We start from the raw sequence: 27,935 nt of genomic DNA, 5'->3' as shown, positions 1-27,935 counted from the left end.
TGGTGCTGGTAAGGTGGGAGATTTGTACAAGGTAAAAGGGATTCTGAATAAGGAAGGCTATCACTCCATTTTGCAACGCCATGCCATACCCAGTGGACAGCGCTTGATTGGAGCCAATTTCATCCTACAACAGGACAATGACCCTAAACACACCTCCAAATTGTGCAAGAACTATTTAGAGCAGAAGCAGGCAGCTGGTATTCTATTGGTAATGGAGTGGCCAGCGCAGTCACCAGATCTGAACCCCATTGAGCTGTTGTGGGAGCAGCTTGGCCGTATGGTACGCAAGAAGTGCCCATCCAACCAATCCAACTTGTGGGAGCTGCTTCTGGAAGCGTGGGGTGCAATTTCTCCAGATTACCTCAGCAAATTAACAGCTAGAATGCCAAAGGTCTGCAATGCTGTAATTGCTGCAAATGGAGGATTCTTTGACGAAAGCAAAGTTTGATGTAAAAAAAATCTTATTTCAAATACAAATCATTATTTCTAACCTTGTCAATGTCTTGACTCTATTTTCTATTCATTTCACAACATATGGTGGTGAATAAGTGTGACTTTTCATGGAAAACACAAAATTGGGTGATCCCAAACTTTTGAACGGTAGTGTATATAGTAAAATAAAGAAATTAAAATGTAAACAATAAAACACAAGAGTAAAAGTATATTTCCTCAATAAAATCACGGTGTCTAGCTCAACTTGAATTGAATTCCAGCGAGAAGAGGTAGGTCTTTAACCAAGATTTAAAAGTCTCTAGGGTCTGAGCAGATCTTATGTGTACTGGTAAGTTGAGGCCGAAGAGGATGATGAGGCCCTAATAGCAGAGATCTTTTCTGTAAAAACTTTTAAGAAATTCATCACAGAGCGTGGGCGTTGGCACGATGCAAGGAGACTCACATGGATTTATAAGAGAGTTAATAGTATTAAAAAGAACCTGAGGCCTATGACAATTGTTGAACACAAGGTTTGATAGAAACTGTGTTTTTGCAGATTTAACAGCTCTCTGGTACTCTGATAAGCAGTCTCTTAGAATTCCTAAGGAGACATGAAATTTGTCTTTCTTCCACTTTCCCACAGCACGTCTACATGTGTGTCTAAGAGCGCGGGTGGTGTCATTGAGCCATGGCTCTGTCACTGGTTTAGGGCGTTTGGGTCTAACAGGAGCAACCAAGTCCAGTATGTCAGTGCAGGTAGAGTTGAAAAGATTGGTAATGTCATCAGCACTGAGATTACAAGAGTCATCCAGGGTGTGAAGCATAGAATCTTTAATAGCAACAGAAAAGTGAGACGCCGTCAAAGGGTTAATTGTGCGCAGGCAGCGTGCCGGAGCACGCGATTTAACCTGAGAAAAGGCAGTGTCACAGTAAATGACACAGGCAAATGGTCCGAAATACATGTATCACATATTTCAGTGATGCATACACTTAAACCAAAGGCCAACACAAGGTCCAGTGTGTGACCCTTCTCATGCGTCGGACCAGTCACCAATTGAGGGAGATTAAAAGAGTCAATAAGATTCAAAACGTCTTTGACCAGAGGTCTGGATTCACAACAGACATGGATATTAAAATCACCGACAATTAAGAAACTGTCGTAGTCCACTATAGTCCCCGCCACAAAGTCAGTGAATTCCCGAATGAAGTCCTTATTGAATTTTGGTGGACGGTAGACCCCTGCGCACAGCACGGGACAATTACACTTTATTTCAAAAAGTTGCAGCTCGAAGCTGGAGAAGCTGTCAGACAGAGTCTGTCAGCAGTGGAAGCTGGATTTAAATACAGAAGCTAGACCTCCACCCTTGCCAGTGGTCCGAGGCAAGCTGATGAATAAACAGTCAGACGGAAGAAGTTCAGAAAATGGGGTGAACTCACCAGCGTGAAGCCAGGTCTCCGTCAGAAACATAAAATCCAATTCCCGAGAGGTCAAGAAGTAATTTAGCAGGGATGTCTTATTGGCTAGCGATCTAGCATTAATGAGAGCCAGACGGACAGTAAGCTCCTCTTTGTCTGACGCTGATGCACGATCCAGCGGGCGAAGGTTCCTGTTATCCACGCCGCCTCTGCTGCTTGCGTCCATCTGGGAAGAGGAGCCTCCACCGGCAAGTGAAGTTGGCCCACAGCAACGCCAGGAACAACAGGCAGGAGCAATCGAACCGGAAAAAGGTGATAACCACTGCGAAGGAGGCGAGGATCATTTCCATGGGAGGACTTAAAGTAAGCGTTGATTCTCATCCAAACACCACCCCGCTTTCCCTGTCATCTAGGGCGCTTCCTACAGGGAATGACACAAGATGGGCGGCGCAGGTATGCCGGTATAGCCGAGAGCAATGGAGGAAGGTTTGAAAACAGATCTCCCAAATTGTGCTTTAACAGCAACTCATGAGACACTCGGATATTGAGAAGCGCTTGGCGATCATATACGAGTAGATCAACGACATCATGACAGCATATGCGGCAAAACAGAACGATAGCAAACAATACGCCAAACAAACCCGACAGACAGCTTGCCGCACATACTAGTGCCATCTTGCCACCTCGTCTCGAAGGAGACGCCTTTCGTGGCAAGGCGAATCCAGGCCGAACCACTGGTTTAAGGAGTCACCACTGCTTTCTTTGATTTTCTTACCTGGATTATTGAGCATACATCAAGACACTTGTTCTGGAATGGTTTGAAGAACAAGACAAAGAGTTCAAGCTGTTGCCCTGGCCTCCAAATTCTCCAGACCTCAATCCAATCGAGCATCTGTGGGATGTGCTGGGAAAGCAAGTCCGATCCATGGAGGCCCCACCTCACAACCTACAGGACTTAAAGGATCTGCTGCTAACATCTTGGTGCCAGATACTGGAGGACACCTTCAGAGGTCTTATGCATGCTCCATAATCCAGCTAAGGAAATCACAGAAAGTGGAATCAGTTCATCTGAAGACAACGTTTACTGGGAGAAACGTTTCATCATCATGTAACGCCCCTTTTCCACTACATGGTACCGGCTCACCTCCACTTTTTTGTTTTCCATTACTGGAAAGTACTGGCATTTTGGTAACTGTTACCACTTTTCTGGTACCACCTTTGTCGAGGTTACTAAAAAAACTGGAGCGGATACCAAAATCAATGCAGACCAGCTACACTGAGGGGTGCTGTTACGATGATGGAAAACGACACTACGAGTCGAGTCCACTCGAGTCAAGTCGAGCTGGTACCATGTAGTGGAGAAGGGGCATAAGTGAGCTCTTCGGTCTAAACTGGCTGCAGGAGTCCCCACCCTTATGAACAGTACAGTGACTGCAGGTGTCCCCACCCTTATAAACAATACAGTGACTGCAGGTGTCCCCACCCTTATAAACAATACAGTTACTGCAGGTACCCCCACCCTTATAAACAATACAGTGACTGCAGGTGTCCCCACCCTTATAAACAATACAGTGACTGCAGGTGTCCCCACCCTTATAAACAATACAGTGGCTGCAGGTGTCCCCACCCTTATAAACAATACAGTGACTGCAGGTGTCCCCACCCTTATAAACAATACAGTTACTGCAGGTGTCCCCACCCTTATAAACAACACAGTGACTGCAGGTGTCCCCACCCTTGTAAACAATACAGTGGCATAACGACCAAACCAACCATCAGTTTCATATGCAAATTGACGTGACCATTAACTAGAGTTACAGTGGCCATGTGTACTATTCACTGAGGATTGGGTAATAGTTGCAATCACAGTATTGTAAGATGGTGACTGAGGTCTTGTGGAGTCCATGCCTCGATGGGTCAGAGCATTTTTGGCAGCACGAGGGAGACCTACACAACATTAGGCATGGTTTTAATGTTTTGGTTGATCAGTGTAGCTATACGTGCTATGGTATAATATATGGGCATGTGTTGTTGATTAGTAAAGCATAATAAAACCGTGTATAGTCGTGACATACCTGTTGTGCGTACATGCTAGGCCCCAATGTCCTGTTGTCAGTCCATCTACTTCTTCTGTTTTGTTTTGTTTTTTTGTGTTAGTGATGTCTGCAAGTGCTAGAAGCTGTTGTGTATCGGAGCCAAATTCCTCCTATGCATAGGCACACATGGTCAATAAAGGTGATCTGATTCTGTTGTGTGACCCTACCGGGAGTCAAGCTCTGGACGGCATACGTCTTGGGATCATTAGTACACGCTGGCTTCTCCACCACAGCAAGGTGGTGATCACACACACACACACACACACACACACACACACACACACACACACACACACACACACAACCATAGACTGACACATAAAGGAGGATGGATGCTCATGAGCACCAGGGTAGCTAGCAGGCTAGTATTCTGTTGCAGTGTCTCCATCTGTAAAAAGCTCACTGCAGTTCTGCTTCCTAGCTGCGGGGGCGCTACACTGAATCAGAAATATCTTCATTCTCTATGTCCACAGAGATGCAGCTATGTCCACCAATAAGACGCCCCACTGCAGTTCCATCGCCCACATCCAGGGGGTGCTGCAGCAGCTGGACGAGGCTCAGAGCCAAATGGAAGAACTGTTCCACGAACGCAAAATTAAACTTGACATCTTTCTGCAGCTACGAATCTTCCAACAATATACTATAGAGGTACGTTTCCAACAGTATACTATAGAGGTACGTTTCCAACAATATACTATAGAGGTACGTTTCCAACAGTATACTATAGAGGTACGTTTCCAACAGTATACTATAGAGGTACGTTTCCAACAGTATACTATAGAGGTACGTTTCCAACAATATACTATAGAGGTACGTTTCCAACAGTATACTATAGAGGTACGTTTCCAACAGTATACTATAGAAGTACGTTTCCAACAATATACTATAGAGGTACGTTTCCAACAGTATACTATAGAGGTACGTTTCCAACAGTATACTATAGAGGTACGTTTCCAACAATATACTATAGAGGTACGTTTCCAACAGTATACTATAGAGGTACGTTTCCAACAATATACTATAGAGGTACGTTTCCAACAGTATACTATAGAGGTACGTTTCCAACAGTATACTATAGAGGTACGTTTCCAACAGTATACTATAGAGGTACGTTTCCAACAATATACTATAGAGGTACGTTTCCAACAGTATACTATAGAGGTACGTTTCCAACAGTATACTATAGAAGTACGTTTCCAACAATATACTATAGAGGTACGTTTCCAACAGTATACTATAGAGGTACGTTTCCAACAGTATACTATAGAGGTACGTTTCCAACAATATACTATAGAGGTACGTTTCCAACAGTATACTATAGAGGTACGTTTCCAACAATATACTATAGAGGTACGTTTCCAACAGTATACTATAGAGGTACGTTTCCAACAGTATACTATAGAGGTACGTTTCCAACAATATACTATAGAGGTACGTTTCCAACAGTATACTATGGAGGTACGTTTCTAACAGTATACTATGGAGGTACGTTTCTAACAGTAGACTATAGAGGTACGTTTCCAACAGTATATTATAGAGGTACGTTTCTAACAGTATACTATGGAGGTAAGTTTCTAACAGTATACTATGGAGGTACGTTTCTAACAGTATACTATAGAGGTACGTTTCCAACAGTATACTATAGAGGTACGTTTCTAACAGTATACTATAGAGGTACGTTTCCAACAGTATACTATAGAGGTACGTTTCCAACAGTATACTATAGAGGTACGTTTCCAACAGTATACTATAGAGGTATGTTTCTAACAATATACTATGGAGGTGTGTTTGTGTGTGTGAATTTGCGGTCCTGCTCACATAAAAATTGTTCGTTCATTTGAAACCAACTGATGGAAATGCAGCTTGTTCACCTTTGGGGGAAAAAAAGGGAACTTTGTGTTGTATTGCTGTGGGCTGGGAAACGGCATTTCCTTTCATTTCACGTACGCAAGTACGTGAAATGAAATGGCAGCTAAAGTGTATAAAGTGTATATATATATAGCACAAAAAGTAAGGAAATGTGTGTTTGGTAGGTTATCTCTTTGGTGTAACGATGCTTCTTGGCAATAAATCTTATATCAGGCAGCTGATTGTCAGCACCTGGGGTACCAGAAGCTCAACACAAGAGTCAATAGCAGCAGCAAGATAAGCTGTTTGGCGTTGGCAGAGAAGATTTGGCAAATTGTTCATGGGCGCAACCCACATACTCAGCTCCGCTGCTCATCCCACAAATACATGTTCCTTACACATGTGGCGCCATTTAAAAGGGAAATAAACAGGCTTTCCAACTGTATAAGATTTATTGCTAAGAAGCATTGTTACAACAAAGACATCATCTACCAAACAAACATTTCCTTACTTTTTGTGATAAGTATATATATATATATATATATTGTGTGTGTGTGTGTGTGTGTGTGTGTGTGTGTGTATATATTTATATATACATTCATTCATTCATCATCAGCCGCTTCTCTGGGGTCGGGTCGCGGTGGCAGTAAGCTAAGTAGGACACTCCAGACGTCCCTCTCCCCAGCAACGCCCTCCAGCTCCTCCTGGGGGATTCCAAGGCGTTCCCAGGCCAGACTGGGCATGTAGTCCCTCCAGCGAGTTCTGGGTCTACCCTGGGGTCTCCTCCCAGTTGGCCATGCCCAGTGAACCTCCAAAGGAAGGCGCCCAGGAGGCATCCTAATCAGGTGCCCGAACCACCTCAACTTGCTCCTTCCGACATGAAGGAGCAGCAGCTCTTCTCCAAGCTCCCTCCGGATGTACGAGCTCCTCCCCCTATCTCTAAGGCTGAGCCCAGACACCCTACGGAGGAAACTAATTTCAGCTGCTTGTATCTGCGATCTCACCCTTTCAGTCACTACCCAAAGCTGATGACCATAGGTGAGGGTTGGAACCAAGACTGACTGGTAAATTGAGAGCTTTGCCTTCTGGCTCAGCTCCCTCTTCACCACAACGGTCCGGTACAACGTCCACATTACTGCTGATGCTGCACCAATCCACCTATCAATCTCCTGCTCCATCCTACCCTCACTCGTGAACAAGACCCCGAGATACTTGAACTCCTTCACTTGAGGTAACAATTCATCCCCAACCCGGAGGGAGCAAGCCACCATTTCCCGGTAGAGAACCATGGCCTCAGACTTGGAGGTGCTGAATTTCATCCCGGCCATTTCACACTCAGCTGCAAACCGCCCCAGTGCGCGCTGGAGGTCACGTTCTGATGAAGCCAACAAAACCACATCATCTGTGAAGAGCAGAGATGCAATTCTGAGGTTCCCAAAACAGACACACTCCTCACCTTGGCTGCGCCTTGAGATCCAGTCCATGAATATCACAAACAGAATCGGAGACAAGGGACAACCTTGGTGGAGTCCGACACCCACCGAAAACGTGTTTGACTTTGTGCTGAGAATGCGGACACAGCTCTCACTTTGGTTGTACAAGGTTCAGATGGCTTGTAGCAACTGCCCCGGTACCCCACACTCCCGCAGTACCCCCCACAGAGTGCCCCGGGGTACACGGTCATAAGCCTTCTCCAAGCCCACAAAACACATGTAGACTGGCTGGTCAAACTCCCATGCCCCCCTCAGCACTTCCGCATGGGTAAAGAGGTGGTCCGTTGTTCCACAGCCAGGACGGAATCCGACATTGTTCCTCCTGGATCCGAGGTTTGACAATCGGTCGGAGCCTCCTTTCTTGCACCCTAGAGGAGACTTTCCCAGGGAGGCTGAGCACTGTGATGCCCTGATAATTGGAGCACACCCTCCGGTCCCCTTTTTGAATATGGGAACCACCACCCCAGTCTGCCACTCCAGAGGTACTGTCCCCGACCTCCACGTGACACTGAAGAGGCGTGTCAACCAAGACAGCCCCACAATGTCCAGAGCCTTCAGCATCTCACGGCGAATCTCACCCACACCCGGCGCCTTGCCACCGAGGAGTTTTTTAACTACCTCAGAGACCTCTGCCAGGGATATGGGTGGGGCTTTCCCTGAGTCTTCAGCCTCTACCTCCTCCACTGAGGACGTGTTATCCGAGTTCAGGGGGAAACGATATGTGTGATTTCATTTCAGGTACACAAGTACCTGAAATGAAATGACAAATGTTCCTGATTGCTGAGGCACACTAGTGTCTTCACAGTGAAGTCCGTTCTCCTGGTAGAGTCACTCGACTGATCTGCCACTTGTGTGTCTTTGATCGAGTGGCTTTTGAATGGAAGTGCAGAGAACACTTAGAATTAGTTTAAGATTGTCCTCATGTTGGAACAGTACTGGTCATATTACTACAGCACCTTCCAATAGGACAATGAGGTGTGTGTATGTGTGTGTTTTTGCGGACTTGTGTCTTGTGTATGTGTCTGTTTGTTTATCCTTATGTTTTTCTGTGACCTTTCCATAATTTAGTTGTCACTCTTTACCTTATTGATGTGTGTGTTTGTGCTGTGTTTCTATGTTTGTGTATGTGCATATTTTGTGTATTTGTGTGGTTATGTTTGTGTTCAATTCCAATTCCAAACCATCACCCCTCCTCACTGTCTTCCTCCTGCTTCTCCTCCTCCTCCAGGTAACAGCTGAGTTGGATGCGTGGAACGAAGACCTCTCTCGTCAGCTGGGTGATGCTAACGTTGCCTCTGGCGTTAGTGGAGTGGGATCTGGCGCCTCTTCTGGTGGTTCGGAGGACATCAGCCTGGTAGAGCAGCGGCTGAAGAGACACACAGAGAGGAAGGCTGCCATGAGCAACATGACCTATGAAGTGATGCAGCAGGGTCAGGACCTGCATCAGTACATCATGGAGGTACAGGCCTCAGGTAAGACACATATACACACACACACACACACACACACACAAAATCTCCTTCTCACACTTTTTCGGGTGGTGTGTGTCTTCCTCAAGCTTGGGTCCTCTACCAGAGGCCTGGGAGTTTGAGGGTTCTGAGCAGTATCTTAGCTGTTCCCAGGACCACACTCTCCTGGACAGAGACCTCAGATGTTGTCCCTGGAATCTGCTGGAGCCTCTCCCAATTTGGGGTTCACAGCCCCTAGTGCTCCTATTACCACTGGGACTACTGTGGATTTCACCTTCCACATCTGATCTAGCTCTTCCCTCAGCCCTTGCTTTCTCTAGCTTCTCATGCTCTTTCTTGCTGATGATTCAGGATTGCTACATCGATCACTGCTGCTGTCTTCTGAGCCTTGTCGACGACCACAATGTCTGGTCGGTTAGTCAGCACCTGCTTGTCAGTCTGGAACTTGAAGTCGTACAGGATCTTAGCTCTGCCATTCTCAACCACCTTTGTAGGTGTCTCCCATTTGGACTTGGGGACTTCCAGTCTGTATTCAGTACAGATGTTCCTGTACATTATCCCAGCCACCTGGTTATGCCTTTCAGTGTACGCTTCCCCAGCTAGCATTTTATACCCTACTACTAAGTTCTGGACTGTCTCAGGGGCATCTTTGACTCCCTGTCAAGGATGTGCACATCCTCATCCTTTAAAGAGTGGCCACTGGCCAGTAGATGGTGTAGACTGTGGAGTCCTGGCCTGACGTGTTAGCTCTCCTGTGTTGTGCCACCCTCTTGGCCAGCATCTGTTTAGTTTCCCCTATGTACAAGTCACGACAATCCTCCTGGCACTTAACAGCCACACTATATTGTCCTGTTTGTGCCAGTGAACACAATCCTTGGGGGCAACCAATTTCTGGCACAACGTGTTTTGGGGTTAGAAAGCAACCAAGACTTGGAGTTTGGAAAATATGCGTCTCAACTGTTCTGACACTCCCTCCACGTACAAAGTCACCACTGGTTTATGCTTAGGCAGTGGTTGTCCCTCTCCTCTCTTTGATTGGCCGGTGCATTGTTTGGGCTCCTTCCTGGCTTTGACAAACTACCTGTTAGGATAACCACACTTAACCAGGGCTTGGTTATGTGGGAATTCTCCTCTTTCCTGGCCACTGTGTTGGTGGTGCAGCGTCCTGATGACTCCTAGTTTGTGCTCCAGTGGATGATGAGAGTCAAACCTTAAGTACTGATCTGATCAGTGTGTGTTGGTTTATGGTAAACATCAACAATCAAATGTCCCCCATCACCAGTTGTAATTTCACAGTATAAGAAGGCTAACCTGTCATGTTCCACATCCTCCCTGGTGAACTTGATGTGGTGTCCACAGGGTTGATGTGGTCGGTGAAATGTGCAAAATCCTGAGATTTAATTTTAACCCAGGTGTCGTCCACACATCTGAACCAATGGCTAGGTGGTGTCCCTGGATAGGGTATCAGAGCCTCTTTTCCACTTCCTCCATATACAAGTTTTTTTTTTTTTTTACATGGTGATGGTGATCACGTGGCTCGGGTTCTGGGCTGGACACTGCTTGGCATCCTCCTCATCATATTCTTCATCCACCCATCCACCCATTAGCCAAACCGATTATCCTGCCCTCAGGGCCGCGGGGATGCCGGAGTCTATCCCAGCAGTCATTGGGTAGCAGACGGGGGGACACCCTGGACAGCCCACCAGGCCATCACACAGGGTCCACACACACACACACACACACACACACACACACACACACACACACACACACACACACACACACACACACACACACCTAGGGATAATTTAGTACGGCCGATTCACCTGACCTACATGTCTTTGGACTGTGGGAAGAAACCGGAGCACCCGGAGGAAACCCACACAGACACGGGGAGAACATGCAAACTCCACACAGAGGACGACCCGGGACGACCCCCAAGGTTGGACTACCCCGGGGCTCGAACTCAGGACCTTCTCACTGTGAGGCGACTGCACTAACCACTACACCACCATGCTGCCCAATTCTTCATATATTTTATAGTTCCATTATAATTGTGTTATCCTCTTTCAGTGTTGTATCGTGTAAATTGTGTGAACACATCCATGTCACGTTGTCCATCTTGGGTGAGAGATTCCTTCTCTGTTGCTCTTCCTGAGGCTTCTTCCTAGTTTTTCTCCCTGTTAAAGGCTTTTTAGGGAGTTGTTCCTTATCCTATGCGAGAGTCTAAGGACAGGATGTTGTGTTGCTGTAAAGCCCCCTGAGGCAAATTTGTTATTTGTGATATTGGGCTACACAAATAAAACTGACTTGACTTGACAAGTTGGCCACTACAGGTGAGACTGGGGAACCATAGCCCACCCATGCCTCTTCCTAGTCTGCCTATAGTACTGCCCCTGTATGTAAAGTACGTGGACTGAAGACACCGCTTCAGGAGCAGACACACTTGGTCAGTGTTAAGGGTGGTGCTATTGCTAAGGGTGGGGTCATCCTGTCATTTCATACAGACTACCTCCACCGCTTCAGCAACAGGAACGCACGTGAAGAGAGACTTAACATCATAAGAGACCATGGTTTCATCCTCTCCATGATGATGTCCCTCACCTTATCCACAACATCCATAGTGTTGTGAATGTGATGTTCATTACTGCCTCCCAACGGGTTCAGAACAGATGCAGAAACTTAGAGAGGTTATAGGTCACTGAGTTAACCATACTAACAATAGGCCATAGTGGCATATTCTGTTTGTGTATTTTAGGTAAATCATACAGACTAGGTGTAGCGCCCCCTGGGTATAATCTATGGTACAACATTCTGTCAATAGCATTGCCCTGTTCTAACAGCTTCAGACAATCTATCATCTTCCCCTTGTAACCACTGCCTGGATCTCGTTTCAGGGACTCGTCAGTACTTAATTAATTTATGGTCATGCGAATGTGCATTTGAAACCTGTGTTAGAGCCCTGGTTTCAGGCATTATGCAACTGTACTATTTATAAGGTTGGGCAGCTCTGCAGTCAGCTGAGACTGACTGATAAAATGTCTCTTCCACTGAACCACATGTCCAGCTTAACTGATTCAACTTTCTGGGACCGCCACCTAGTGGTGACATTTGGACATCACATTAAAAGTCTGGACAGTTTTCACCTCGATAACTGTAACCCTATCTTTGTGTGTGTGTGTGTGTGTGTGTGTGTGTGTGTGTGTTTTGCAGGTATTGAGCTCACGGGGGAGAAGGAGGTGGACTTGGCCACGCAGGTTCAGGACTTACTGGAGTTCCTCCATGAGAAACAGCAGGAGCTGGACCTGAGCGCTGAACACACACATACACACCTAGAGCAATGCTTACAACTGCGCCACCTACAGGCTGAAGTCAAACAGGTATTCACACACACACACACAGAATGAACTATTTAACCCCATAGGGTAATTGTCGGCGGCGCAGTGGCGCAGTGGTTAGCGCAGTCGCCTCACAGCAAGAAGGTCCGGGGTTCGAACCCCGGGGTAGTTCAACCTTGGGGGTCGTCCCAGGTCGTCCTCTGTGTGGAGTTTGCATGTTCTCCCCGTGTCTGCGTGGGTTTCCTCCGGGGGCTCTGGTTTTCTCCCACAGTCCAAAGACATGTAGGTCAGGTGACTCGGCCGTACTAAATTATCCCTAGATGTGAATGTGTGTGTGTGTGTGTGTGTGTGGGCCCTGTGATGGTCTGGTGGCCTGCCCAGGGTGTCTTCCCGCCTGCCACCCAATGACTGCTGGGATAGACTCCAGCATCCCTGTGACCCTGGTTGGGATAGGCAGCTTGGTTGATGGATGATGGGGAATTACGAGAGTAAACAGACTAAAGAACAGACTGTCTGTCCAACAGGTCAGGAAGTTAACATGTGGTTAAAGAAGAACCCGGCATCACATGCTGTCAAGTTTGCCTCTTAACAGTGCTGTCCTCTACGTAGCATGACTTCGCATTAATATTACATTATGTCAGATCTAACAGCCTCATCATAAGCCTTCACAGTGTTAAAGACAGAAACTTTTAACAGTGCTGTCCTCTACGTAGCATGAATTAACATTAATATTACATTATGTCAGGTCTAACAGCCTCATCATAAGCTTTCACAGTGTTAAAGACAGAAACTTTTAACAGTGCTGTCCTCTACGTAGCATGAATTCACATTAATATTACATTATGTCAGGTCTAACAGCCTCATCATAAGCCTTCACAGTGTTAAAGACAGAAACTTTTAACAGTGCTGTCCTCTACGTAGCATGAATTCACATTAATATTACATTATGTCAGGTCTAAAAGCCTCATCATAAGCCTGCACAGTGTTAAAGACAGAAACTTTTAACAGTGCTGTCCTCTATGTAGCATGACTTCGCATTAATATTACATTATGTCAGGTCTAACGTCCTCATCATAAGCCTTCACAGTGTTAAAGACAGAAACTTTTAACAGTGCTGTCCTCTACATAGCATGACTTCGCATTAATATTACATTATGTCAGGTCTAACGTCCTCATCATAAGCCTTCACAGTGTTAAAGACAGAAACTTTTAACAGTGCTGTCCTCTACGTAGCATGACTTCGCATTAATATTACATCATGTCAGGTCTAACAGCCTCATCATAAGCCTTCACAGTGTTAAAGACAGAAACTTTTAACAGTGCTGTCCTCTACCTAGCATGACTTCGCATTAGTATTACATTATGTCAGATCTAACAGCCTCAACATAAGCCTTCACAGTGTTAAAGACAGAAACTTTTAACAGTGCTGTCCTCTACGTAGCATGACTTCGCATTAATATTACATTATGTCAGGTCTAACAGCCTCATCATAAGCCTTCACAGTGTTAAAGACAGAAACTTTTAACAGTGCTGTCCTCTACCTAGCATGACTTCGCATTAATATTACATCATGTCAGGTCTAACAGCCTCATCATAAGCCTTCACAGTGTTAAAGACAGAAACTTTTAACAGTGCTGTCCTCTACGTAGCATGAATTCACATTAATATTACATTAGGTCAGGTCTAACAGCCTCATCATGAGCCTGCACAGTGTTAAAGACAGAAACTTTTAACAGTGCTGTCCTCTACGTAGCATGAATTCACATTAATATTACATCATGTCAGGTCTAACGTCTTCATCATAAGCCTTCACAGTGTTAAAGACAGAACCTTAACAGTGCTGTCCTCTACGTAGCATGACTTCGCATTAGTATTACATTATGTCAGGTCTAACAGCCTCATCATAAGCTTTCACAGTGTTAAAGACAGAAACTTTTAACAGTGCTGTCCTCTACGTAGCATGAATTCACATTAATATTACATTATGTCAGGTCTAACAGCCTCATCATAAGCCTTCACAGTGTTAAAGACAGAAACTTTTAACAGTGCTGTCCTCTACGTAGCATGAATTCACATTAATATTACATTATGTCAGGTCTAACAGCCTCATCATAAGCCTGCACAGTGTTAAAGACAGAAACTTTTAACAGTGCTGTCCTCTATGTAGCATGACTTCGCATTAATATTACATTATGTCAGGTCTAACAGCCTCATCATAAGCCTTCACAGTGTTAAAGACAGAAACTTTTAACAGTGCTGTCCTCTACCTAGCATGACTTCGCATTAATATTACATCATGTCAGGTCTAACAGCCTCATCATAAGCCTTCACAGTGTTAAAGACAGAAACTTTTAACAGTGCTGTCCTCTACGTAGCATGAATTCACATTAATATTACATTATGTCAGGTCTAACAGCCTCATCATGAGCCTGCACAGTGTTAAAGACAGAAACTTTTAACAGTGCTGTCCTCTACGTAGCATGAATTCACATTAATATTACATCATGTCAGGTCTAACGTCTTCATCATAAGCCTTCACAGTGTTAAAGACAGAACCTTAACAGTGCTGTCCTCTACGTAGCATGACTTCGCATTAGTATTACATTATGTCAGGTCTAACAGCCTCATCATAAGCCTTCACAGTGTTAAAGACAGAAACTTTTAACAGTGCTGTCCTCTACGTAGCATGACTTCGCATTAGTATTACATTATGTCAGATCTAACAGCCTCATCATAAGCCTTCACAGTGTTAAAGACAGAAACTTTTAACAGTGCTGTCCTCTACGTAGCATGACTTCGCATTAATATTACATTATGTCAGGTCTAACAGCCTCATCATAAGCCTTCACAGTGTTAAAGACAGAACCTTAACAGTGCTGTCCTCTACGTAGCATGAATTCACATTAATATTACATTATGTCAGGTCTAACAGCCTCATCATAAGCCTTCACAGTGTTAAAGACAGAAACTTTTAACAGTGCTGTCCTCTACGTAGCATGAATTAACATTAATATTACATTATGTCAGGTCTAACGTCCTCATCATAAGCCTTCACAGTGTTAAAGACAGAAACTTTTAACAGTGCTGTCCTCTACGTAGCATGACTTCGCATTAATATTACATTATGTCAGATCTAACAGCCTCATCATAAGCCTTCACAGTGTTAAAGACAGAAACTTTTAACAGTGCTGCCCTCTATGTAGCATGACTTCGCATTAATATTACATTATGTCAGGTCTAACGTCCTCATCATAAGCCTTCACAGTGTTAAAGACAGAAACTTTTAACAGTGCTGCCCTCTATGTAGCATGACTTCGCATTAATATTACATCATGTCAGGTCTAACGTCTTCATCATAAGCCTTCACAGTGTTAAAGACAGAAACATTTAACAGTGCTGTCCTCTATGTAGCATGACTTCGCATTAATATTACATTATGTCAGGTCTAACGTCCTCATCATAAGCCTTCACAGTGTTAAAGACAGAAACTTTTAACAGTGCTGTCCTCTACGTAGCATGACTTCGCATTAATATTACATTATGTCAGATCTAACAGCCTCATCATAAGCCTTCACAGTGTTAAAGACAGAAACTTTTAACAGTGCTGCCCTCTATGTAGCATGACTTCGCATTAATATTACATCATGTCAGGTCTAACGTCTTCATCATAAGCCTTCACAGTGTTAAAGACAGAAACTTTTAACAGTGCTGTCCTCTACGTAGCATGAATTCACATTAATATTACATCATGTCAGGTCTAACAGCCTCATCATAAGCCTTCACAGTGTTAAAGACAGAAACTTTTAACAGTGCTGTCCTCTACGTAGCATGAATTCACATTAATATTACATTATGTCAGGTCTAACAGCCTCATCATAAGCCTTCACAGTGTTAAAGACAGAAACTTTTAACAGTGCTGTCCTCTACGTAGCATGAATTCACATTAATATTACATCATGTCAGGTCTAACGTCCTCATCATAAGCCTTCACAGTGTTAAAGACAGAAACTTTTAACAGTGCTGTCCTCTACGTAGCATGAATTCACATTAGTATTACATTATGTCAGATCTAACAGCCTCATCATAAGCCTTCACAGTGTTAAAGACAGAAACTTTTAACAGTGCTGTCCTCTACGTAGCATGACTTCGCATTAATATTACATTATGTCAGATCTAACAGCCTCATCATAAGCCTTCACAGTGTTAAAGACAGAAACTTTTAACAGTGCTGCCCTCTATGTAGCATGACTTCGCATTAATATTACATCATGTCAGGTCTAACGTCTTCATCATAAGCCTTCACAGTGTTAAAGACAGAAACATTTAACAGTGCTGTCCTCTATGTAGCATGACTTCGCATTAATATTACATTATGTCAGGTCTAACGTCCTCATCATAAGCCTTCACAGTGTTAAAGACAGAAACTTTTAACAGTGCTGTCCTCTATGTAGCATGACTTCGCATTAATATTACATTATGTCAGATCTAACAGCCTCATCATAAGCCTTCACAGTGTTAAAGACAGAAACTTTTAACAGTGCTGTCCTCTACGTAGCATGACTTCGCATTAATATTACATTATGTCAGATCTAACAGCCTCATCATAAGCCTTCACAGTGTTAAAGACAGAAACTTTTAACAGTGCTGCCCTCTATGTAGCATGACTTCGCATTAATATTACATCATGTCAGGTCTAACGTCTTCATCATAAGCCTTCACAGTGTTAAAGACAGAAACTTTTAACAGTGCTGTCCTCTACGTAGCATGAATTCACATTAATATTACATCATGTCAGGTCTAACGTCCTCATCATAAGCCTTCACAGTGTTAAAGACAGAAACATTTAACAGTGCTGTCCTCTATGTAGCATGACTTCGCATTAATATTACATTATGTCAGGTCTAACGTCCTCATCATAAGCCTTCACAGTGTTAAAGACAGAAACTTTTAACAGTGCTGTCCTCTACGTAGCATGAATTCACATTAATATTACATTATGTCAGGTCTAACGTCCTCATCATAAGCCTTTATAATGTTAAAGACAGACACTGACTTTCATACATCTTGTGTTATGAGACAATTTATAATTCCCTCATTCATTCATGAAGGAACCCTCTCTCTCTCTGTCTGTCTCTCTGTCTGTCTATCTGTCTGTTTGTCTCTCTGTCTGTCTCGCTCTGTCTGTCTGTCTGTCTGTCTCTCTGTCTGTCTCGCTCTGTCTGTCTGTCTGTCTGTTTCTCTGTCTGTCTCTGTCTCTCTGTCTGTCTGTCTCTCTGTCTGTCTGTGTGTGCAGGTCCTGGGGTGGATCCGTAATGGGGAGTCCATGCTGAATGCCAGTGTGTTGAATGCCAGCTCTCTTTCAGAGGCCGAGCAGCTACAGAGAGAGCACGAGCAGTTCCAGATGGCTATCGAGGTACACACACACACACACACACACACACACACACACACACACACACTGGAAATGCACGATCCACTTTGTTTCAGTTCTGATCCGATACCTGAATTTCGATATCTGCCGATACTGATACTGACACCAACACACATACCAGAGCGTTTTTTCTTGAATATTATTATTGTTGTTGTTGTTGTTACAATATTAAAAGAGGAAAAATATACAAAATGTCATTAAATATAAATGTATTGTAAAGCAGTGTAGCTGAGGTGGTGGAGTGGACAGGTGGAGGAGTGTTGAGCTGTAGTTTAGACAGCCTTCACACACAGACAGGTGGAGGAGTGTTGAGCTGTAGTTTAGACAGCCTTCACACACAGACAGGTGGAGGAGTGTTGAGCTGTAGTTTAGACAGCCTTCACACACAGACAGGTGGAGGAGTGTTGAGCTGTAGTTTAGACAGCCTTCACACACAGACAGGTGGAGGAGTGTTGAGCTGTAGTTTAGACAGCCTTCACACACAGACAGGTGGAGGAGTGTTGAGCTGTAGTTTAGACAGCCTTCACACACAGACAGGTGGAGGAGTGTTGAGCTGTAGTTTAGACAGCCTTCACACACAGACAGGTGGAGGAGTGTTGAGCTGTAGTTTAGACAGCCTTCACACACAGACAGGTGGAGGAGTGTTGAGCTGTAGTTTAAACAGGCTTCACACACAGACAGGTGGAGGAGTGTTGAGCTGTAGTTTAAACAGGCTTCACACACAGACAGGTGGAGGAGTGTTGAGCTGTAGTTTAAACAGCCTTCACACACAGACAGGTGGAGGAGTGTTGAGATGTAGTTTAAACAGGCTTCACACACAGACAGGTGGAGGAGTGTTGAGCTGTAGTTTAGACAGCCTTCACACACAGACAGGTGGAGGAGTGTTGAGCTGTAGTTTAAACAGGCTTCACACACAGACAGGTGGAGGAGTGTTGAGCTGTAGTTTAAACAGGCTTCACACACAGACAGGTGGAGGAGTGCTGAACTATAGTTTAAACAGGTTTCACAAACAGACAGGTGGAGGATTGTTGAGCTGTAGTTTAAAGAGGCTGCACACAGACAGGTGGAGGAGTGCTGAGCTATAGTTTAAACAGGCTTCACATACAGACAGGTGGACGAGTGTTGCGCTGTAGTTTAAACAGGCTTCACATACAGACAGGTGGAGGAGTGTTGCGCTGTAGTTTAAACAGGTTGCACACAGACAGGTGGAGGAGTGCTGAGCTGTAATTTAAACAGGCTTCACATACAGACAGGTGGAGGAGTGTTGCGCTGTAGTTTAAACAGGTTGCACACAGACAGGTGGAGGAGTGCTGAGCTGTAATTTAAACAGGCTTCACATACAGACAGGTGGAGGAGTGTTGAGCTGTAGTTTAAACAGGCTCCACACAGACAGGTGGAGGAGTGTTGAGCTGTAGTTTAAACAGGCTTTACAGACAGACAGGTGGAGGAGTCTTGCGCTGTAGTTTAAACAGGTTGCACACAGACAGGTGGAGGAGTGCTGAGCTGTAGTTTAAACAGGCTTCACATACAGACAGGTGGAGGAGTGTTGAGCTATAGTTTAAACAGGCTTCACATACAGACAGGTGGAGGAGTGTTGAACTGTAGTTTAAACAGGCTTTACATACAGACAGGTGGAGGAGTGCAAACTGCTGTGGCAGTTCCTTATTTAGTGACGTTGCAGGAGCAGGACCACACCTCAGCTGCACCACCTCTGGCATTCCTGTAAATACCCACCTAACCCTCTCCACCTCTTCCGTGCTGGTATTTTGCGCCAGAACCAAGACCATGCAGCATCGTCTCGAGCACTCTCGTGCACTTGAGCTGCTGCTTCATAATACGAGCTACATCTTCCATCCACCCACTTCAACCTGGGCAGGGACATCGTCTCATGTCCCCGTTGGTCAATGATCTGTTCGGAAAACATCAGGACGATCACGTCCAAAGTTTCCACCAGCCCACACCAACAGAAAGCTGAAGACCTCCCGCGCCGCCATCGTGCCTGACACCCCGCTGTCTGTGGTCCAGTAGCCGTCCAGGAAGCGAGTGAGTCCGGCAAGTACACACGGACAGCACCTTCAGCAGCACTAGGATGCTTCCCGGTGGCCTGAGCTGTCAGAATCCATGCACCAGGTGGCGCGACTCTCTCACTGCAGTGTCCCTGGCGTGAGGGTACCACGCCAAAAACGGACACTATCACATCTGTCAGCGACGCACATAGCAACCGTCTACCTGCTTCTGCCCCGACAACGTTTCAGACAAGTCACCTGGCAAGATGGACAGTGAGAAGAAATGGAAAGCTGGAGCAGAGAGAATGAAAGAGAGAGAGGCTGGGGCGTCTGGGAAGTGTAGCAGTCTATTCCGTTGCCTACTACACAGGGATCGCCAGTCGCTGGTCGCTGCACTAGCGCCTCCTCTGGTCGGTCAGGGCACCTGTTCAGGGGGGAGGAGGAACTGGGGGGAATAGTGTGATCCTCCCACGCGCTACATCCCCCTGGTGAAACTCCTCACTGTCAGATGAGAAGAAGCGGCTGGTGACTCCACATGTATCGGAGGAGACATCTGCAGTCCTCCCCGGATCAGCAGAGGGGGTGGAGCAGCGACCGGGACGACTCGGATGAGTGGGGTTATTGGCCAAGTGCAACTGGGCGAAAAGGGGGGGGGGGTGAGCAGGCGCGGATCTACAGGGTGGCAAGGGGTGGCAGCTGCCACCTCTGGGACTCAGTCTTTCCACCCCTTTGCCACCCCAGGAAAAAATCTCTAGATCCGCCACTGGGGTTGAGGGAAAAATACTTAACGTTAATGACGGAAATATTGTTGAGGACCCAAGGAAGGACAGTGTTGAGTGTGAAGTTGTGTGAATGAGTGGTTGTGGAGAAACTGAAAGAACAGACATACATACATACACAGACGGACACGTCCTTCCTGTGGCGACTGGACCAACAGCGCTACGCTGCTATTTTAACCTACACTGTGGTCAGATGAGGGATTACACCCGAACAGCGCCACGCTGCCATTGCAACCCACACTGTGGTCAGAGGAGGGATTACACCCGAACAGCGCCACGCTGCCATTGCAACCCACACTGTGGTCAGAGGAGGGATTACACCCGAACAGCGCCACGCTGCCATTGCAACCCACACTGTGGTCAGAGGAGGGATTACATCCGAACAGCGCCACGCTGCCATTTTCACCTACACTGTGGTCAGAGGAGGGATTACACCCGAACAGCGCCACGCTGCCATTGCAACCCACACTGTGGTCAGAGGAGGGATTACACCCGAACAGCGCTACGCTGCTATTTTAACCTACACTGTGGTCAGAGGAGGGATTACACCCGAACAGCGCCACGCTGCCATTGCAACCCACACTGTGGTCAGAGGAGGGATTACACCCGAACAGCGCTACGCTGCTATTTTAACCTACACTGTGGTCAGAGGAGGGATTACACCCGAACAGCGCCACGCTGCCATTGCAGCCCACACTGTGGTCAGAGGAGGGATTACACCCGAACAGCGCCACGCTGCCATTGCAACCCACACTGTGGTCAGAGGAGGGATTACACCTGAACGGGGACAACGCTACGCTATGGACGCACGTTCACATGCTGTGGACTGGCCTTAGCAGATGTGTTTTGGCAGGATCATGCATTGATTGCTGTGTGTGTGTGTGTGTGTGTGTCTGTGTGTGTGTCTGTGTCTGTGTCTGTGATTGCTAGAGGAAGACTAATTAAGACAGTTGATGAGTCAAGCAGACATGCCAACTCCAAAAATCAGATTCATAGCTTCCTCACATATGGGATTCAAACCATCTGACACAGATTTTTTTATTTTATTTTTTAAATTCATGTCTATTTATAACTCTCTCTCTCTCTCTCTCTCTCTCTCTCTCTCTCTCTCTCTCTCTCTCTCTCTCTCTCTCTCTCTCTCTCTCACACACACACACACACACACACACACACACTCACACTAAATCCTGTCTTGGTTTTCACTTCCTGTTGTTACAGTTCCTGCCAGATCGTTTCCAGATTACAACAGGGGGCAGTACAGGAAATAGAAAATGGATGTTTACTGATAAAACCACTGTGTGCAGTTTTGCATTGAAAACAGTGTGGGGGGGGGGTGTTTCGTCCTTGTTGAATTTCTTCATATTTCTGTCATTGGGTGTACTGTTACTGTGTGAGTGACAGTTTGGCAACGGAGAGAGAGAATTTCAATTTTAAAAAACAGACTTTTATTTTTGTCGGTTCCGTTTACACAACATTTTCCACAAATTAGTTTAAACTCCCTCCCTCCCCCCCAAAAAAAAGAAAAAAGGAAAAAAAATCCCAGATATTCAGAAGTGAGGACGCCATCCCTCTCGCACTAAACAAAACTACCACAAATAAACACACAGACTACAGCAAATGTAACACACCCAGTCTGAACCCATCAGCCCTGAAGACAACAATAACCTGCTACAGAATGGATAAATACATCAAACCTACTAGTAGTAGGTCACCCTCACCAAACACACCCATCAGTTGCCTCTCATTGACTGAACAAACGGCTTTATTGAAACACCGACATGAAATAAATTCATCCAAGTTATTCATTAAGGTGAAGAAGCTGAAGTCCACTCGGACTCTCGCCTTCGCCCTTGCAATGAACAACGGAAGTAAATCTTCCTCCGAACCAGTATTAATCAGACTTTTCCTGCTCCTATAAATCGCAAACTTAGCCTGCCCCACTACAAAATTTAACAGTTGCCACTTTTCCGCATCCCTCCTCTTGTACCCAGCACCAAAGATAAAAACAGTTTCATTCCATCTTTCATCACAGTGTGAGAATATGATCTGTAGAGCTTCAAAAAGCACCTGAAGTCTTTCACATTCCACCAAACAATGAAACATGGTCTCTGGCGACTGACAGAAAGGACACTTAGCAGAAACAGTTGGGTCAATCTTAGAGATGAAACTGTTGACTGCCAGTGCTCCCTGCAGGATCCTGCACTGCAAGTCACCTGACCTTTTGTTCAGCGGGGCTTTATACAGCACCCTCCACACTGGCTTACAGTCATCTGCCACTTTTAGCCTTACTCTCCATACAGTGTCCTTTCTCTCATTCAGTATTTTCTTGTTCATGGCAACAACACAACATTTGTACAAGACCTTTCTATCTAACATATAAAGGTCCATTTTAGTAGCCAAATTTGGGACCAGCAAAGGTCTTGTTAGTCCAGTCTGGTCCATTTGGAGGCCCAACTCGGGGAACGGATCTCCATTATCAGAAGTCTGTCCCAATGGCAAAGTCATGCAGCATGTCCAGTTCCTCCCTGGTGAGTCTTTTAAGCCATGCATTCAGAATGTCTCTGGTGTGTCTGCTTGACCTCAAGCCCAGCAGTGAAGCCATTGCCTCTGTGTCAAGAAGCATTGGGCCTGCAGCATCCACAGTGTGCTTCAGCTTAACAGTTCCAGCTGAGCATAGCCTCCGGTTGAGACCTGGTTTGCTGTCATCCTGAATGTCCAGTCTGGCCCCATGGATTAGGGGTTCTTCCAGAAGCCAAAACAGAGATGCTGTAGGCTCAAGTCTGCTCCACTTGAATAGAGTCCAAGCTTGAAATAATCCTTGATAGAAAGGTGGCAGGTCATGCGTGTTCTTAAAAACACAGTCTGTTAGAAACAAAGAAGCGCCTAGACCCAAACCCTGTACCTTCTTTAAAACAACACTCATGAGAGGTCGCCACAGCACATCATCATTCCCTGTGAGGTAGCGCTGTATAATTTGTTGTCTAAAGGCTGCTGCTCTGCTCTCCAGATGCACCAAACCCTGCCCTCCCATCTCTTTTGGTAGGTATAGTACATTCTGTGGTACCCAGTGCAGGTTATCCCAAAAAAAAAGTTCACAAAGATGGACTGTACTTTTTTTAGCAATCCGGCAGGGGGCTCCAGAATGGTTAGCTTGTGCCAGAGGGTGGAGGCTGCCAAGTTATTAACAACCAAAACCCTTCCCCTATAAGACGTCTGTGGTAACAGCCATCTCCACTTCTGTAATCTCCCCTCCACCTTTTTCACCACCCCCTCCCAGTTTTTCCAAATCATCTGGTCATCCCCCAGAAACACTCCTAGTTACTTGGAACCCCCCCCCCTTTTCCAATTTAGCCCCCCTGGCAGCTGAGGGAGACCTGCAGACCACTTTCCAACCGCTAAGGCTTCACTTTTTGCCCAGTTTACTTTAGCAGCTGAAAGATTCCCAAACCTTTCCACAAGTTTCTCAATCAGATCGGCATCATCTTGACTTTTTATGACGATAACTATATCATCTGCATACGCAGATAAGACAATTCTTGTGCCAAGATCAGGCAAACACAGACCACCAATAGAAGAGCGAAAATTGTGTAATAAGGGTTCAATCGGAAGCATATAGAGCATGCCCGACAGTGAGCAGCCTTGTCTTATACCTCTACATGCTTTGAAAGGTTTACACATAACACCATTAATTTTCAGTACACTCTCAATATCTTTGTACAAAACCTTAATCTTGGCAACAAGTCCAGGGCTGAGGCCAAACCTTTCTAACACTTTCCAAAGGTATTGGTGCTCAACCCGATCAAACTCCTTTTCCTGATCCAATGAAACCAGACCAGCATCAAAGTCCAATGGACCAGAGACTTCCAAAACATCCCGAATTAGTGACACATTGTCAACAATGGACCTACCGGGCACACAGTAGGTTTGGGTCTGATGGATGACTTGGTCTGTCACCTTCTTCAGTCTGTTGGACAGGATTCTGGAAAGCAGTTTGTAGTCTGCACACAGAAGAGAGACCGGACGCCAGTTCTTGATATCTTGCAGGTTGCCTTTTTTCGGCAACAATGTCAGAACAGTTCTCTTGCAGCTCTGGGGCAAGAAGGAGTCATTAAAACATTCAGTGAAGACCTCAATGATGTCGTCACACAGCTCAGACCAAAAAACTTTGTAGAATTCTGGCGGGAGTCCATCAATCCCAGGGGCCTTCCCGTCCTGCATGCTCTGCAACGCTGTAGACAGCTCCTCTGCAGTCAGAGGACGCGCCAGCTCCTTGTTTCTCTCCTTTGAGATTCTGGGCAGCCTGCTGCAGGAGTCAAATGCCCCTTCATTCTCGGTGTACTCACTGCTGTACAGAAGAGAGTAAAAATCCACAGCTCTCTTCTGGATCTCACTGGCCGTAGTCAGCAGGTGTCCTGTTGTTGACTTTAGGGCGTGAATGAACCTGCTTTGTCCATTCTTCTTTTCCAGGCTGAAAAAAAACTTTGAAGGCGACTCCATCAGGGCGGCACTCTGAAAACGAGACCGGACCAATGCCCCCTGTGCCTTAACACCCAGCAAGTCAGCCAGCAAGGCTTTTTTGGACTTGAGGTCTTCAACACAACCTCGGTTTCCTTTGGACCCTGCAGAAGTCTGCAGCTCCACCATTTCAGTCTCTAGATCTCTCATAGATCTGGTAATGTCACGAGAGACATTGAGAGTGTACTGTTGACAAAGCTGCTTGATCTGCTCTTTCCCATAATCCCACCACTGTTTCAAAGATGTAAACTCCCCTTTCCTAGTTTTGAAAATATCCCAAAAAAATTTAAAGGTTTCTTTAAAGTGTGCATCTCGTAGCAGAGCAGTGGTAAAATGCCAATAAGCAGAATTTTGCTTTACTTTTGCAATGAAAACATTGCATTTCACCATTGAGTGATCTGAAAAGCCTACGGGCATAATCCTGCATTCTTTAAAAATACTGAAATTATGCCTAAAAGAATAGAAACGATCCAGCCATGCCATAGTAAAAGATGGTTCTCTACTATGAACCCAGGTGTACTGCCTAACATCCTCATGCATCTCTCTCAACACATCAACCAAACTATGAGTTACTGTCAACTGCTTGACTGCACGTCTGGAGGCAGCAAGAGGTTCAATATGATTCCTGTCCATGTTGTCATTTTCTGTGCAGTTAAAATCCCCTCCCAGAACCAGAAACTCTTCAGGTCCACACTGGTTCAAAACCACACTGAGGTCAGTTAAAAACTGAACTCTGTCAGGCCCTGCATTCGGAGCATACACATTTACAAACACCAAAGTGAAAGACTCATATTTGGCTCTAACTACCATCAATCTACCCCTCACTATTTCCTCTACCACATAAGATTGTGGTAAAAAGTTTTTCGAAAAGAGGAGAGTCACTCCACTACATTTACTCAAGTGGCTTAGGACAACATCACCATCCCACTCCTTCTTCCAGTCGGTGGCATTCATTATACCACTGTGTTTCCTGGACAAACATGACATCAACGAGCTTTAGTTTTACAAATTCAGAGAGACATGCTCTCTGTCTCACGTCTCTCGCTCTATTCAGGTTAAGTGTTGAGACTTTGAAGTTGGCCATCGAGACTGATGAGAGAAAAAACAACACATGATAAAAGAACAACACTGAGCAGAGCGGGAAATGACTTGTCTTATACGGCTTCTGACTCTCCATGCTGTGATTCCTGTTTGAGCTTCTGAACCATTTTCCTCCACCTGTACACCTCCTGCTCAGTGTAGCCCCATTCTTCTTGTTTTCTCATCTGAGATTGAACAGAGTGCATGAACAGTTATTTGTCGGCAAAACAATTCTCAATTTTGACATTTCTCAAATTTTTTGTTTTTGGCAAGAAATTCTTGATTCGGCGTGCATCATAGTACTCTTGATTCGTTGCCCCTGACAACTGGGAGGAAGTGTGAGGCTGGCTGTCTACACCACCACCTTCCTCCTTAGACTCATCTCCCGATATTTGTACCTCGTGCTGTTTTTCCTTTAATACAGGCACCTGGCTGTCTAGACCACCGTCCCCATCCTCCTCCTCTTCCTCCATACCCAACTCAACCTCAGACAGTTGCTCCTCATACTGCCTGCTTCCCTCCCTTATCAATGCTCCTCTTTTGGCTCGAGAGCCACTCGTTTTAGCCGACTGCTTTCTCTTTAGTGCAGGAGAACTACAGACTTTGTCGTCCTCCACCAAATCCTCATCGCTGCTCAACACTACACCTTCTGCAACTCCACCTGTAGTGTTTGATGCCACTGCCTGCTCACTTCGTGATTCCTTCTCAACATTTACGTTTTCCTTTGTAGACTTTCCACTCTGTTTGGGTGGTTCCGTTTTGTCCGTGTGGTCTGGACTCTGTCCCTTTTCTGCTGTCTCTTCACTGCTCTGCCTGGTCTCACCCTGTTTGTGTCCTCTCTCTCCTTCACGCTGCGCTTTGTCATCAGAGGAGTGGTTCTCAGGACTTGTCTGAACCAGATGACCCTCTCCTCCACAGCCAAAACACGTCAAGGTCCCAGAGTTTACAAAGATGACATAGTCAAAATCATCCAGCTTCACCCTAAAAGCTACATCCAAGTCTTGGTCTTTTTTGTTCAGGATCATTTGAACCTGTCGTCTGTGTGAAACTACATGTCGCACCAGCGGCGATTTGCAGCCAGACGACAGTTTCCTGATGGACGAAAGTACTTTCCCAAACCTCCACAGCTCTCTTGACAAAAACTTATCGGAGATGAACGGTGGGATGTTTGAAATGGTGACTCTTGTGATGGCGTGGTGAGCGGCGACACCGAAACCAAACTGTCATTAACAACAACGCTGCTTCAACCACTTTGTTTGCTTTGGCTACAGCGTCGACAAAAATCAGCACAGCGCCCCCTAGCAGCAGATTTAACGCTGCTGTGACCCACAACCTCGCCGACTGCCAAAGCACAGTCCTCCACCCAACATGGAAAACCAGGCAACACTTTAAGACCATGTTCCCTGGTGAGTTTGCTAAACTCCATACCGGCGTTTAGCACGCCGACCAGCTAGTGCTGGTTGACTGAAAACACACACACACACACACACACACAAGACCTCTCAAAACCTCCTTATATACACAAACCAAACCAGTACCCCTACAAAACACACTATGTGCAATATTTGCAAGGAGAAAATAGAAAAAAAGATAGATAAATGCACTTCCGTTCAGAGAGAGAGCGGGAGAGAGAGTGAGAGAGGGGGGAGAGAGAGGGGAGAGAGAGGGAGGGGGAGAAAGAGGGAGCAAGGGAGCGAGAGGGAGAGGGAGGGAGGGAGAGAGAGGGAGAAGGAGTGGGTTGAGATATAGCTGGATAAAGGAGGGATGTCTAAAGTGTGTTGATGCTTTTAAAATGTTTCATATAAAACAGGGTCAGTTGTCAAAATCCGTGTGGCAGAAAGATGATTTGAAACAGCCGGAATCAAACATCAATGTTTATTTGATTTGAAACAAGTCTTTATGAATCTTTATGATCCGTGTCGAAGGTCATGATGGCACAACAACATGGCCGTCCTGTCTTTCATATTGTGTCTGACATCTCAGAGATCATTTCTCATCTGAATCTTTTGACACATTTTAATGATGTCATCCA

The 27,935-nt window shown here is 45.5% G+C and overlaps 1 protein-coding gene across 1 annotated transcript in view; it reads left to right on the top strand.

The window, feature by feature from the left end:
• Positions 1–27,308, top strand: part of LOC130120432 (kalirin-like) — a 168,045-nt gene extending 140,737 nt beyond the window's left edge. Inside the window, exons 18-22 of the mRNA XM_056288967.1 lie at positions 4,418–4,592; positions 8,514–8,757; positions 11,968–12,134; positions 17,386–17,505; positions 27,175–27,308. Coding sequence (XP_056144942.1) covers positions 4,418–4,592; positions 8,514–8,757; positions 11,968–12,134; positions 17,386–17,505; positions 27,175–27,228 — 760 coding nt within the window. The 3' untranslated portion in view covers positions 27,229–27,308. The remainder of the gene's footprint in view (positions 1–4,417; positions 4,593–8,513; positions 8,758–11,967; positions 12,135–17,385; positions 17,506–27,174) is intronic.
• Positions 27,309–27,935: the final 627 nt, after the last annotated feature.

Source organism: Lampris incognitus, chromosome 11 (genome assembly GCF_029633865.1).
Source record: "Lampris incognitus isolate fLamInc1 chromosome 11, fLamInc1.hap2, whole genome shotgun sequence".
NCBI lineage: Eukaryota > Metazoa > Chordata > Actinopteri > Lampriformes > Lampridae > Lampris > Lampris incognitus.
Note: the sequence above shows the minus strand (reverse complement) of the source record. Positions and strands in the feature narration are given on the sequence as shown.